General features: G+C 35.5%; 1 protein-coding gene across 1 annotated transcript in view; it reads right to left on the bottom strand.

Annotated features, from left to right (window-relative positions):
• LOC138714694 (acyl-CoA Delta-9 desaturase-like) overlaps positions 1-5,736 on the bottom strand; it is a 53,771-nt gene extending 48,035 nt beyond the window's left edge. The window contains exon 1 of the mRNA XM_069846757.1: positions 5,528-5,736. Coding sequence (XP_069702858.1) covers positions 5,528-5,654 — 127 coding nt within the window. The 5' untranslated portion in view covers positions 5,655-5,736. The remainder of the gene's footprint in view (positions 1-5,527) is intronic.
• Positions 5,737-12,873: the final 7,137 nt, after the last annotated feature.

Raw genomic sequence — 12,873 nt, 5'->3', positions numbered from 1 at the left:
TCAGTTTCATTGTGCATACTTTTTATTACTTGCTATATGTTTCATTAAATTATGGTAGTCACTTAATTTTAACCCTTGTTATGTCCGATTTTAATATATGGCGCTTGACCCACTATAGCTCTGAATAGTATAGTTCAGTGAAGATTGACGCATCAATTAGTTTCATTGTGCATACTTTTTGTTACTTGCTATGTATTTCATTAAATTATGGTAATCACTTAATTTTAACCCTTGTTATGTCCGATTTTAATATATGGCGCTTGGCCCACTATAGCTCAGAATAGTATAGTTCAGTGAAGATTGACGCATCAATTAGTTTCATTGTGCATACTTTTTATTACTTGGTATATGTTCCATTAAATTATGGTAGTCACTTAATTTTAACCCTTGTTATGTCCGATTTTAATATATGGCGCTTGACCCACTATAGCTCTGAATAGTATAGTTCAGTGAAGATTGACGCATCAATTAGTTTCATTGTGCATACTTTTTGTTACTTGCTATGTATTTCATTAAATTATGGTAATCACTTAATTTTAACCCTTGTTATGTCCGATTTTAATATATGGCGCTTGGCCCACTATAGCTCTGAATAGTATACTTCAGTGAAGATTGACGTATCAATTAGTTTCATTGTGCATACTTTTTATTACTTGCTATATGTCCCATTAAATTATTGTAATCTCTTAATTTTAACCCTTGTTATGTCCGTTTTTAATATGTGGCGCTTGGTCCTCTGTGGCTCTGAATACTTTAGTTTAATGAAGACTGGCATATCATTTGTTTCAATGTGCATACTTTATATAGTGTTTTTCTTTGACACTGCGTCCAGTGTACGGCAGCTCGCACGTCGGCCACAGCAGCTGAGACTCCCACCGAAACAGTTCTAATATCCCCGCTACCCCTCCACATTCTCATAGTTGCAGTTGCAATTACAATGATAATAAGCACATACCTTATCTTAAGAGATGTTGGAAATGTTGTCGTTCTCCATACATACATTTCTGGCATTTTCTCAGGAAATTTTCATTCACACTCGATAGTTCAGTATTCGAATTTGAGTCAATTTCTCTCCTGATATTTTCTTTTAGTTCTTCTAATGTATGAGGGTTTGCTTTATACACTTTATTTTTCAAGTTCCCCCATAGATAATAATATAATTATATAATTTATCATCATGTTATGTGTGTGATACTCATAAATCCAAAGGTCCGCTTTGTAGAATATACGCTGCAAAAAACTCTGTAACAATTTCATGCAAATTGATTCGGTAGTTCCAGAGAAAAATGCTCTTAAGTGTGGAAGTCCTTAACTTACGGAAAACTGAATTAAAAAAGAGGAGATGTATGAATTACTTCTGCCGCTATATTTAAAGTATCATTTAAAGTGCTTGTGTGTAGAGATCCCCCAACATGTATATAATCATATATCGTTTTAAAGAGCAACTTCTGTACTTTTTGAAACACAAAATAAAAAATCGAATTTTTCACCCCTAATGACTACCCAGTCCCCTTAAGGTCACATATAACGACAGCTAATGTAGAGTCTGTAAGGACCGATTATAATATTGTGTTATTGGTATTGAGAAGATTAACTCCATATGTAGATGAAATTATTGACGATTATCGATTTGGTTGTAGGCGTAATAGATCAACTATTGACCAGATATTTTGTATTCGACAGAAATTGGAGTAAAAAAGGGAGTATAAGGGTACAGTGCATCAGTTATTCATAGATTTCAGAAAGGCATATGACTCGGTTAAGAGGGAAGTTTTATATGATATTCTTACTGAATTTGGTATTTCCAAGAAACTAGTTCGATTAATTAAAATGTGTCTCAGTGAAACGTACAGCAGAGTCGGCATAGGTCAGTTTCTGTCACATGCGTTTCCAATTCACTGTGGGCTAAAGCAAGGAGATGCACTATCACCTTTACTTTTTAACTTTGCTCTAGAGTATGCCATGAGGAAAGTCCAGGATAACAGAGAGGGTTTGGAATTGAACGGGTTACATCAGCTGCTTGTCTATGCGGATGACGTGAATATGTTAGGAGAAAATCCACACGCGATTAGGGAAAACACGGGAATTTTACTGGAAGCAAGTAAAGAGATAGGTTTGGAAGGAAATCCCGAAAACACAAAGTATATGATTATGTCTCGTGACGAGAATATTGTACGAAATGGAATTATAAAAATTGGAAATTTATCTTTGAATAGGTAGAGAAGTTCAAATATCTTGGAGCAACAGTAACAAATATAAATGACACTCGGGAGGAAATTAAACACTGAATAAATATGAGAAATGCCTGTTATTATTCGGTTGAAAAGCTTTTATCATCCAGTCTGCTGTCAGAAACTCTGAAAGTTAGAATTTATAAAACAGTTATATTACCGGTTGTTCTGTATGGTTGTGAAACTTGGACTCTAACTTTGAGAAAGGAACATTGGTTAAGGATGTTTGAGAATAAGGTGCTTGGGAAAATATTTGGGGCTAAGCGGGATGAAGTTACAGGAGAATGGAGAAAGTTACACAACACAGAACTGGATGCATTGTATTCTTCACCTGACATAATTAGGAACATTAAATCCAGACGTTTGTGATGGGCAGGGCATGTAGCACGTATGGGCGAATCCAGAAATGCATATAGAGTGTTAGTTGGGAGACCGGAGGGAAAAAGACCTTTAGGGAGACCGGGATGTAGATGGGAAGATAATATTAAAATGGATTTGACGGAGGTGGGATATGATGATAGAGAATGGATTAATCTTGCTCAGGATAGGGACCAATGGCGAGCTTATATGAGGGCGGCAAGGAACCTCCGGGTTTCTTAAAAGCCAGTAAGTAAATAAGTAAGTTATTGGTATATGCCTTTAATTCAAATTCAATTCAATATATATTAATAAATTAATAGTTCAGTGCGTGTTTCGAAATAAATTCAGATATATATATATATATATATATATATATATATATATATATTCAATTTACAACCAATTTAATAAAAAAAATTGTAATGAGTAGGACTATCGATAGTAGATACCAACAGTTGATAGTACTATCGTAAGTAACTATCGCCCATCTCTAGCTAGCAGCCGACACACTTTCTCTAACTATAACATAGCACTTCAAAACTATAATATTAAAACTGGAGTTAACTCACGACACACTTTGCCTAACTATAACATAGCACTTCAAAACTATAATATTAAAACTGGAGTTAACTCACGACACACTTTGTCTAACTATAACATAGCACTTCAAAACTATAATATTAAAACTGGAGTTAACTCACGACACACTTTGTCTAAAAATAACATAGCACTTCAAAACTATAATATTAAAACTGGAGTTAACTCACGACACACTTTGCCTAACTATAACATAGCACTTCAAAACTATAATATTAAAACTGGAGTTAACTCACGACACACTTTGCCTAACTATAACATAGCACTTCAAAACTATAATATTAAAACTGGAGTTAACTCACGACACACTTTGTCTAAAAATAACATGGCACTTCAAAACTATAATATTAAAACTGGAGTTAACTCACGACACACTTTGCCTAACTATAACATAGAACTTCAAAACTATAATATTAAAACTGGAGTTAACTCACGACACACTTTGTCTAACTATAACATAGCACTTCAAAACTATAATATTAAAACTGGAGTTAACTCACGACACACTTTGCCTAACTATAACATAGCACTTCAAAACTATAATATTAAAACTGGAGTTAACTCACGACACACTTTGTCTAACTATAACATAGCACTTCAAAACTATAATATTAAAACTGGAGTTAACTCACGACACACTTTGTCTAACTATAACATAGCACTTCAAAACTATAATATTAAAACTGAAGTTAACTCACGACACACTTTGTCTAACTATAACATAGCACTTCAAAACTATAATATTAAAACTGGAGTTAACTCACGACACACTTTGCCTAACTACAGTATAACTTAGTACTTTTGAAGATCTACTGAAACCGTCAGATAGCTAAATTGGCAACTGTGAACAAAACCAATAGTAAATAACAATAAGCAATCAGCTTGTTAAAATATGGACAACAAATGTTTACTTAAAACTGCAAGGGAAAGAGGCGGCAGTAAAATCATATTGTATTGTTGTTTACTTCACCGCTCTTTACCCTACCAATTGTTAGCGGTATGTATTGCGGTCTCCCTGAAGTTAGTAGCAATGCAGTCATATCCTCATATTCTGGAAATACCAGATTTTTGATTGGTCGTTTAAATATTAATGTTTATTTTTAAGTTTGGCTTATACAATACGGTATCCATTTTATGTAAACAATTTTAACTCATTTATTTTTTGTTATGATATTTTAATTCAATTAGAATCAAATGCAAGGGAGATGCACTAACACCTTTACTTTTTAACTTCGCTTTAGAATATGCCATTAGGAAAGTTCAGGATAACAGGCAGGGTTTGGAATTGAACGGGTTACATCAGCTTCTTGTCTATGTGGATGACGTGAATATGTTAGGAGAAAATCCAGAAACTATTAGGGAAAACATGGGATTTTTACTGGAAGCAAGTAAAGCGATAGGTTTGGAAGTAAATCCCGAAAAGACAAAGTATATGATTATGTCTCGTGACCAGAATATTGCACGAAATGGAAATATAAAAATTGGAGATTTATCCTTCGAAGGGGTGAAAAAATTCAAATATCATGGAGCAACAGTAACAAATATAAATGACACTCGGGAGGAAATTAAACGCAGAATAAATATGGGAAATGCGTGTTATTATTCGGTTGAGAAGCTTTTATCATCTAGTCTGCTGTCAAAAATCTGAAAGTTAGAATTTATAAAACAGTTACATTACCGGTTGTTCTGTATGGTTGTGAAACTTGGACTCTCACTCTGAGACAGGAACATAGGTTAAGGGTGTTTGAGAATAAGGTGCTTAGGAAAATATTTGGGGCTAAGCGGGATGAAGTTACAGGAGAATGGATAAAGTTACACAACGAAGAACTGCACGCATTGAATTCTTCACCTAACATAATTAGGAACATTAAATCCAGACGTTTGAGATGGGCAGGGCATGTAGCACGTATGGGCGAATCCAGAAATGCATATAGAGTGTTGGTTGGGAGACGGGAGGGAAAAAGACCTTTGGGGAGGCCGAGACGTAGATGGGAGGATAATATTAAAATGGATTTGAGGGAAGTGGGATATGATGACAGAGACTGGATTAATCTTGCACAGGATAGGGACCGATGGCGTGCTTATGTGAGGGCGGCAATGAACCTTCGGGTTCCTTAAAAGCCATTTGTAAGTAAGTAAGAATCAAATTTGTCTTGCGAGTGGGAAATCACTGATGTTACCGATCTATAAAGAGGCAATCTGTGCCGGCCATATAAGCGTATCTGATGCCCTGTTCTCAGCCGGAAGCCGAGCTGAATGAATCTCACATTTGGTACAGTATCTTTAAATAAACAATTAGAATGATTACATAGAATTTAAGCAGTGCCTTGTGTACTTACCGTAGAACATAGTGACGAACTTGGCGTTCAAAAGGGAATAGTAAAGACCGTACAAGCCGGCGACGTGGACTAACGCTGTGCCAATGGCAATCTTCCACGCAATATCATATTTGCGGTCGGATCCCATTTTGAACACCTCCAGCGCTGCCTCCAGCTTCTTGTAGCCCGTGGTTGTGGTTATGCCTTCCTCGCGCTGCCCAAGTTCTTTATATAAGTTCTCTTGTTCCGGTTCCCTCGGGTTTTCCTGGGCTCTGCATCGCTTAACCCATTTATGTAAATGGAAAGGGAAACCTGCTGTAAAATATGTGTGCAACCATAAATGGGATGCGCAGTACCTCCTGCATTATCGAGTTCTTCCTGTGTGCCTCATAATACGCTTTTTTTAATGCTGCACATTAAGGCAGTCTTGTCAAGGACTAAGTACTATTACGAGAGATTTGTGACGAGTGTGGCAAAGGTATAAACTGCCCTAGTGACGCCGTTACATACGGTTCGTGTTCGTATACCTGTAAAACAGTGGCGGCTCGTGATAAAATATTATGTGTGTTCACAATTTTGTGTTCCAAAATCGACGAGAATTTGAAATCGTACGTTTTTAGCCTAATATGAAATGTCATGATTCCAATGTTTCACTGTCGAAAAAACCGTATATAAATTCAAAGCAACATATAATAATAATAATAATAATAATAATAATAATAATAATAATAATAATAATAATGAAACCTAATCTTTTTATTCCCAATTTTTCCTGGAAAGCCAGTTTACCCAGTTCTTTACTCTTCAAAATTACTTGAACGGAGTTCATTGTTTACGTCTGTTAAAAATTAATACATAAAACAATTTACAAAAGCGTGTGTTCAGTAATATACTGTACTAGTGGCTTGTGCAGCAAATACTGCTGCAAACTAAGTTCGTTAGACGTTCAAATAAACATTTTTCAGATTTATTTTCAATGAAGAATACTTTTCTTTTTGATAGTTATTTGATTCCATAATAATGAAACATATTCCCTCGGGATGGATTTTTTTAGGCCAAATACTTTTTCTTGAACCTATCCAACTTCAGTTTTTGAGTTTCAACGCGAAAACGCAAGTATCAATGTCAGGACGATAGCAGTAGCTATTTCAGGTCATTGTGGATTGTAGGCAAAAGTTAAAAAAAAATGTCAGGTTTGCTAAGCTTTCGAACAATAGCATTTTCGTATAGCTGCTGCATGTAGAATTTGAAATGTAGAGCGTAAAATCATTTTATCCTACTAAGAGATCTTGCTGAAATGATCTGAGACTACAAAATTTTCTAGGCCTCTTATTTTATCAGTAAGTAATACCTTTTTATCTTTCCTTACGATCTGTAATTTTTGCGCTCTCTTGAGCCAATACTGAAGACAATGACACATATCAATATCTACACTACACCGTCATTAAGTATATGGAAAAGACCCAACCCCACTGGGTTAGTAAGTATAAAAATTATTGATTTTTAATAACAGTTTTATTATTTAAGTTTTGTAGTTATATATAGCAGTCACTCAGTAAATAATAGAAATGAAGATCTAAATTAAGATATTCTCTACATTTACTTACATAACCTCAAAACGTTTCACTTTCATATTATCCTATTACATCAATATTATGTACAATTAATGAAAAATAGACGCATCATGATATTAACTATAATAATATTTAATTTATAATGGTAGTAATATCATCAAACCACCTCAAGTTTCGTAGATTTGAATATCCAATACACAGCTGTACTCAGAAAATTATACACTGCAGAATCAGTTTTTAATAACAAATTGAATTGAGCTCTAAATATGTCGGCAATTCTGCAGGTCATGGCCTTCGTGTAATAGCATATTGTTTATTGTAGTGTGTGTTTTGTTCTGAAATTCAATCAAGTCGGCCGTGATTGAATAAAATTAGTTCTCAAAACTGACAACAGATGGATTTTGGAAAATAGGGAAATTATGTAGGAAAATTGACATTTCACTGAAAACTACTATTTTTCCGAAAAACTTTGGGTGTCAGGCATGAAAATGAGGGGTTACTCATTAAAATCCGTTCAGCCGTTTTCCCGTAATTTCCATTACCAGTTCAAATTATATATATATATATATATATATATATATATATATATGCTGTATTTTGATTCACAACACACTGATACATTATAGCCTATACCAGTTCTGTAATCCCATTCGCATAGATTGATTACTATAAATACATGCCAGTAAATATTATTCTTAAATAATATGCACCACCATACAGATATTTAAATTCATACCACCATCACATTCAGCCAGCTCGTCTTTGAAAGCCAAACTATGCTATATGCCGACACTGAAGTATAGTAATTCACAAACTACACTCTCGTAGCAGCACATCCACATAAAGTTAACGTTCCGACAGTGAGATGCTGACACCTGCAGGCTAAAATACAGACTTATTAAATTTTCTCGAGATATAGCACGTAAACGATACGCATCGATGCACCTGACATCTGTAGGATAGATTCACTGTTCAGTTAATGCTTTGTGCTCTTGACGAGTCATAAGCGGCCAGCGAAAGACAATTTTCTCCCGCGCATGCGTGAAATTCCTGTAACCTTCTTGAAAAGAGCACGGCTTGTACGTGAACGGATGTTGCCAAGTTTACATAAGAAGTTAATGCAAGATGCGGGAAGTTTAAAATACTCGATCCTGATGTTATACGTCCCCACTACGCCAATACGGTATTAAATAATAAAACTAGTCGTCCATTAATGGAAACAAGGTGTTCACGTGCTCTTGTGCTCTTATTGACGCACCGCCACTGCTGTAAAATAATCTACTACAAACTACGTCCTTGGAATTTCTACAAAGGTTACAATGTTCTTACTTTAAATTTATGATACTATTATGAACTCTGTTTGAAATATGTTGGTTCTAATTTCAATGAATAGATGATTTCAAAAACAACCTATATCACAAAAAGTGAAGTTTAGTAGAACTGAAAAAAACTGAATTACTTTCAAATTATGACTATTTTTGTTTCACAAATTGTGTGTTTGGAAAATATTACGTTGTTTACACCTTTTATGAAGCACACGTACTTGCAATTGCAAATATATATTTAAATATAATTGTTTAAACTTTGTGGATATAAGTTGTTCTTGCAATGAACATAAATGTGATTGTATACATCAGTATTTTAAGCTGCTTTATTACAAAAGTATCCAGATTATGATCTGCAAAACCATAATGAAATGAACTGTCCTAACTGTGAACAAATAGAATTATAACATATTATATTTACTAAGCGTTTACTCACTCTTCTGTAGCTTTTATTCTGCTGGAAGGTCTACATGTTCCAGTAGTGGGCCACTTCAAACTTTCATATCAACACTTTGGATCTTTTTTTTTTTCCATTGCCTTCGTGGTAAATGAAGAGAACAGACATAACTGTTTTTAGATTATGGATACAGAATACTGAAACAATAAGCTCTCGAAAGTAGAAGACGTCTTATGCAAAACTGCGTGATAGCTATATATTTGGCATATACAGAGTGTTTGAAAAATGCGGGGCATAATTTCAGGTATGTATTTCCCACATGTAGACAATCAAAATAGTTCATTACAACATGTGTCCGGAAATGCTTTATTTAAGAGTTATGGCCTTCACAATTGAAATTCACCGGAACCATACCTCATGTTTTAGAAGACACTCCACTGATCAATCGCCAACACATTCACTTCTTGCATGGTGGCGCTCCTGCACACTTCAGTCGTACGGCTCGCCGGTACTTGGATCGAAGGTTTCCTGATCGATGGATAGGTAGAGGTGGACCAATTGCTTGGCCTCCACGCTCACCTGATCTGAACCCTCTCGATTTCTACTTGTGGGGCCATTTAAAATCATTGGTTTATTCGTCTCCGGTGCCTGATTTGGAATCCCTTCGGAATCGAATTGTGGCATGTTCTGAGGACATACGCAATACTCCTGGAGTTTGGGATCGTGTTCGCAGGTCAATGAGACATCGATGTGAGGTCTGTATTCAAGCAGGAGGTGGACATTTTGAACATCTTCTGTAATGACAACGACCTGCGGAAAGAAAAACGTTGCGGTGAATTTAAATGTTGTGAAGGCCATAACTCGGAAATGAAGCATTTCCGGACACATGTTGTAATGAACTATTTTGATTGATGTGGGAAATACGTACCTAAAATTATGCCCCGTATTTTTTAAACACTCTGTATAATCAAAACAGAGGCCTACAGCCTCGTTTTTTTGGGAGTTTTTGGTCCTCCTGTAATGTATTCTAGAATTTTTGACACTCCGTTTATGGATGATTAATTCTGTCACAGCATCTCTCTTGACTGTAGCCTATCATTTAAGGTCTTAGATTTTATCTTCAATGTTAACCGTTACCACGAGAATCAACTGTCTATCTGTGGCCATCCAAATCTACAATAATTAGTTATATTTTTCCCTGCATATTTTATTGCAATGATGGTATTTGATCATGGATATACAGTAGGATACTTTGCTTTTAATAAATTGTACATTAATCGAACATTGAGTTCGTGGTGTAATGTAAGTAAGCGCAGATAACTCCCGTAACAAATAAGGCGCTCAGTTTTAAAGGGGATCAAGCCCATGAGACCTAGTTTTGACATAATTTGACTTATCATAAATTTAACTTGCTCTAGTGAGGTATCTAATTTGGCTAGCAGTCATTTTATTGCCCAACATTTCTTGAGAGAGACCAACTTAAATATAGGGAATGAAGTCTCACCGGTTATGATGTTGCTTAACGCTCATCACATTTTGAAAGAAAGAAAGTGGCCTTGATCCATTTTAGCTTCGAATATTTTTATCATGAATGTGAATCAAGTTAGCAAAATGTGTCAATAATATAATTTTATTATTTCTTTGCAAGAAAATCAACGAGTCTATTCTTCCACAACACAGCTTATGATTAATCGACATAGAAAGCCACATCGTTACCGAAAGCACGTGCCATCGACCTTGTGACTGTTTTTTGAAGTGGTTATGAGCCACGTTTGGGATTAATCGTAAAAGAGACATCATATCTGTTTTCTTTCCTATGATGACTGTCCTTGGTGCTGTATAGAAGGGGTCTTGCTGACTCACAAATTTATCAGTTTGTTCAACGTAGTTTTGAACTGAAGAGTCCAAGGTTCTTTTCGCCTCCACCTCATTTCCAAACATTTAACTAATTGACCATCATCGGTGTTTTTTTTTGTTGACTATCGTTTTCTCAATTTTTTCTGTGGCTAAAATCTCAGGTATTGTTACTTTGATTACTTTGAAACGATTCTTAATCTTCGCATTCTTTATTACTTCAATACAGTCTTCATTTGTAAAAATGTGAGAAAAAATTCGTGAGCACGATTCCACAACACGAAACTTTCGGTCACTAGGCGAAAATGAGTTACCTAATACGAGGAATTTGTGGTTAATTGTTTCTATTTGTCTGAGAATCTCGCACCAGATTCATGAATGCAGCAGCTACCGTTACCATTTTCCCCGGGAATCTAAAACACCGTGGACTTCAGCTTTGAAAATGCATCATCAAACCCTACCATTACTATCTTGAGTTTCAAACCTATACTGGAAAGTCGAAAGCTTCTTCTGAACCAGAATTCATTTTCAAATTCTATATTTATAAGACAGAAACACGTGTGATATTAATAATTGAAGCAAAGCTTTGGTGACTTGATCCACTGTGGCTCAGGCCGTCGTGGACAATAATTTGAGGCAAAGGGGACTGCTGCCATTTGCCGGCGAACTCTTAGAATTAGGACTACTCGAAAAAGATCCAACTTTAATTAGTTAGAAAATGAAGAAAAATTGTGACTTGATCCATTTTAGCTCTGAACGCCTCAAATGATCACCACTATAATACATAATCATTATAGGTATAATAAAAATTAATCCAGACTACGATGCACGCAGTGCTACAAGCACCACAGTGCTTTGAAATAAGTTGAGTGAAAAAAAAAAAAAACAAGCTATATCCACCAAATAGTTTGCTTTTACACTCACTGCAATGTTAGTATTGCTTTTAACCGCAAACTATCCGGAACCTTAGGATGTTTTTATCTCAAAACATGTGCCTAATTCTGTAAAATAAGAATACTTACTTACATACTGGCTTTTAAGGAACCCGTAGGTTCATTGCCGCCCCCACACAAGCCCGCCATTGGTCCCTATCCTGAGCAAGATCAATCCAGTCTCTACCATCATATCCTACCTCCCTCAAATCCATTTTAATATTATCTTCCCATCTACGTCTCGGCCTCCCCAAAGGTCTTTTTCCCTCCGGCCTCCCAACTAACACTCTATATGCTTTTCTGGATTCGCCCATACGTGCTACATGTCCTGCCCATCTCAAACGTCTGGATTTTATGTTCCTAATTATGTCAGGTGAAGTATACAATGCGTGCAGCTCTGCGTTGTGTAACTTTCTCCATTCTCCTGTAACTTCATCCCTCTTAGCCCCAAATATTTTCCTAAAAACCTTATTCTCAAACACCCTTAATCTCTGTTCCTCTCTCAAAGTGAGAGTCAAAGTTTCACAACCATACATAACAACCGGTAATATAACTGTTTTATTAATTCTAACTTTCAGACTTTTTGACAGAAGACTAGATGACAAAAGCTTCTCAACCGAATAATAACAGGCATTTCCCATATTTATTCTGCGTTTAATTTCCTTCCGAGTGTCATTTACATTTGTTACTGTTGCTCCAAGATATTTGAATTTTTCCACCTCTTCGAAGGATAAATCTCCAATTTTTCGGTATTCTTATTTTCGTACAATATTCGTGACCAGAATATTGTACGAAAATAAGAATACCGAAAAAAAAAAATAAAATAGACTCAATAAAGATCTCGAATCCGTTTCATCTTGGTCTCAACAATTGGGACTTAACTTAAATACAGATAAATCACAGACCATCTTATTTTCGAATAAAAGATTAATTCTTGATATTAATAAGCTGAACCTTCCTCCTGTGACTCTGAATAAAGCGATCATTCCATTCAGTTAAACTGTAAAAAACCTGGGAGTTCATTTTGAATCTAACCTTACCAGGAACACGCATATCAAACACTCATGCAAGAAAGTATTTTCCACTCTTGACTCGTTAAAAAGATTGTACCACTATCCAGCTAAATTAAAGCAGACGCTTGTACAGACTCTTATTATGCCTCGTTTCGATTATTGTGACGCTTTATTCAGTGCTCTCAGGGTGGATTTATCCCAGAAACTGCAACGTGTTCATAATGCGTGTGTTCGTTTCATTTGTAATGTCCGCTACTACGATCACATTTCGC

This window comes from Periplaneta americana, chromosome 15 (assembly GCF_040183065.1).
Source record: "Periplaneta americana isolate PAMFEO1 chromosome 15, P.americana_PAMFEO1_priV1, whole genome shotgun sequence".
Taxonomy (NCBI): Eukaryota; Metazoa; Arthropoda; class Insecta; order Blattodea; family Blattidae; genus Periplaneta; species Periplaneta americana.
The sequence above is the reverse complement of the archived record's forward strand: the minus strand, read 5'-3'. Positions and strand labels throughout refer to the sequence as shown.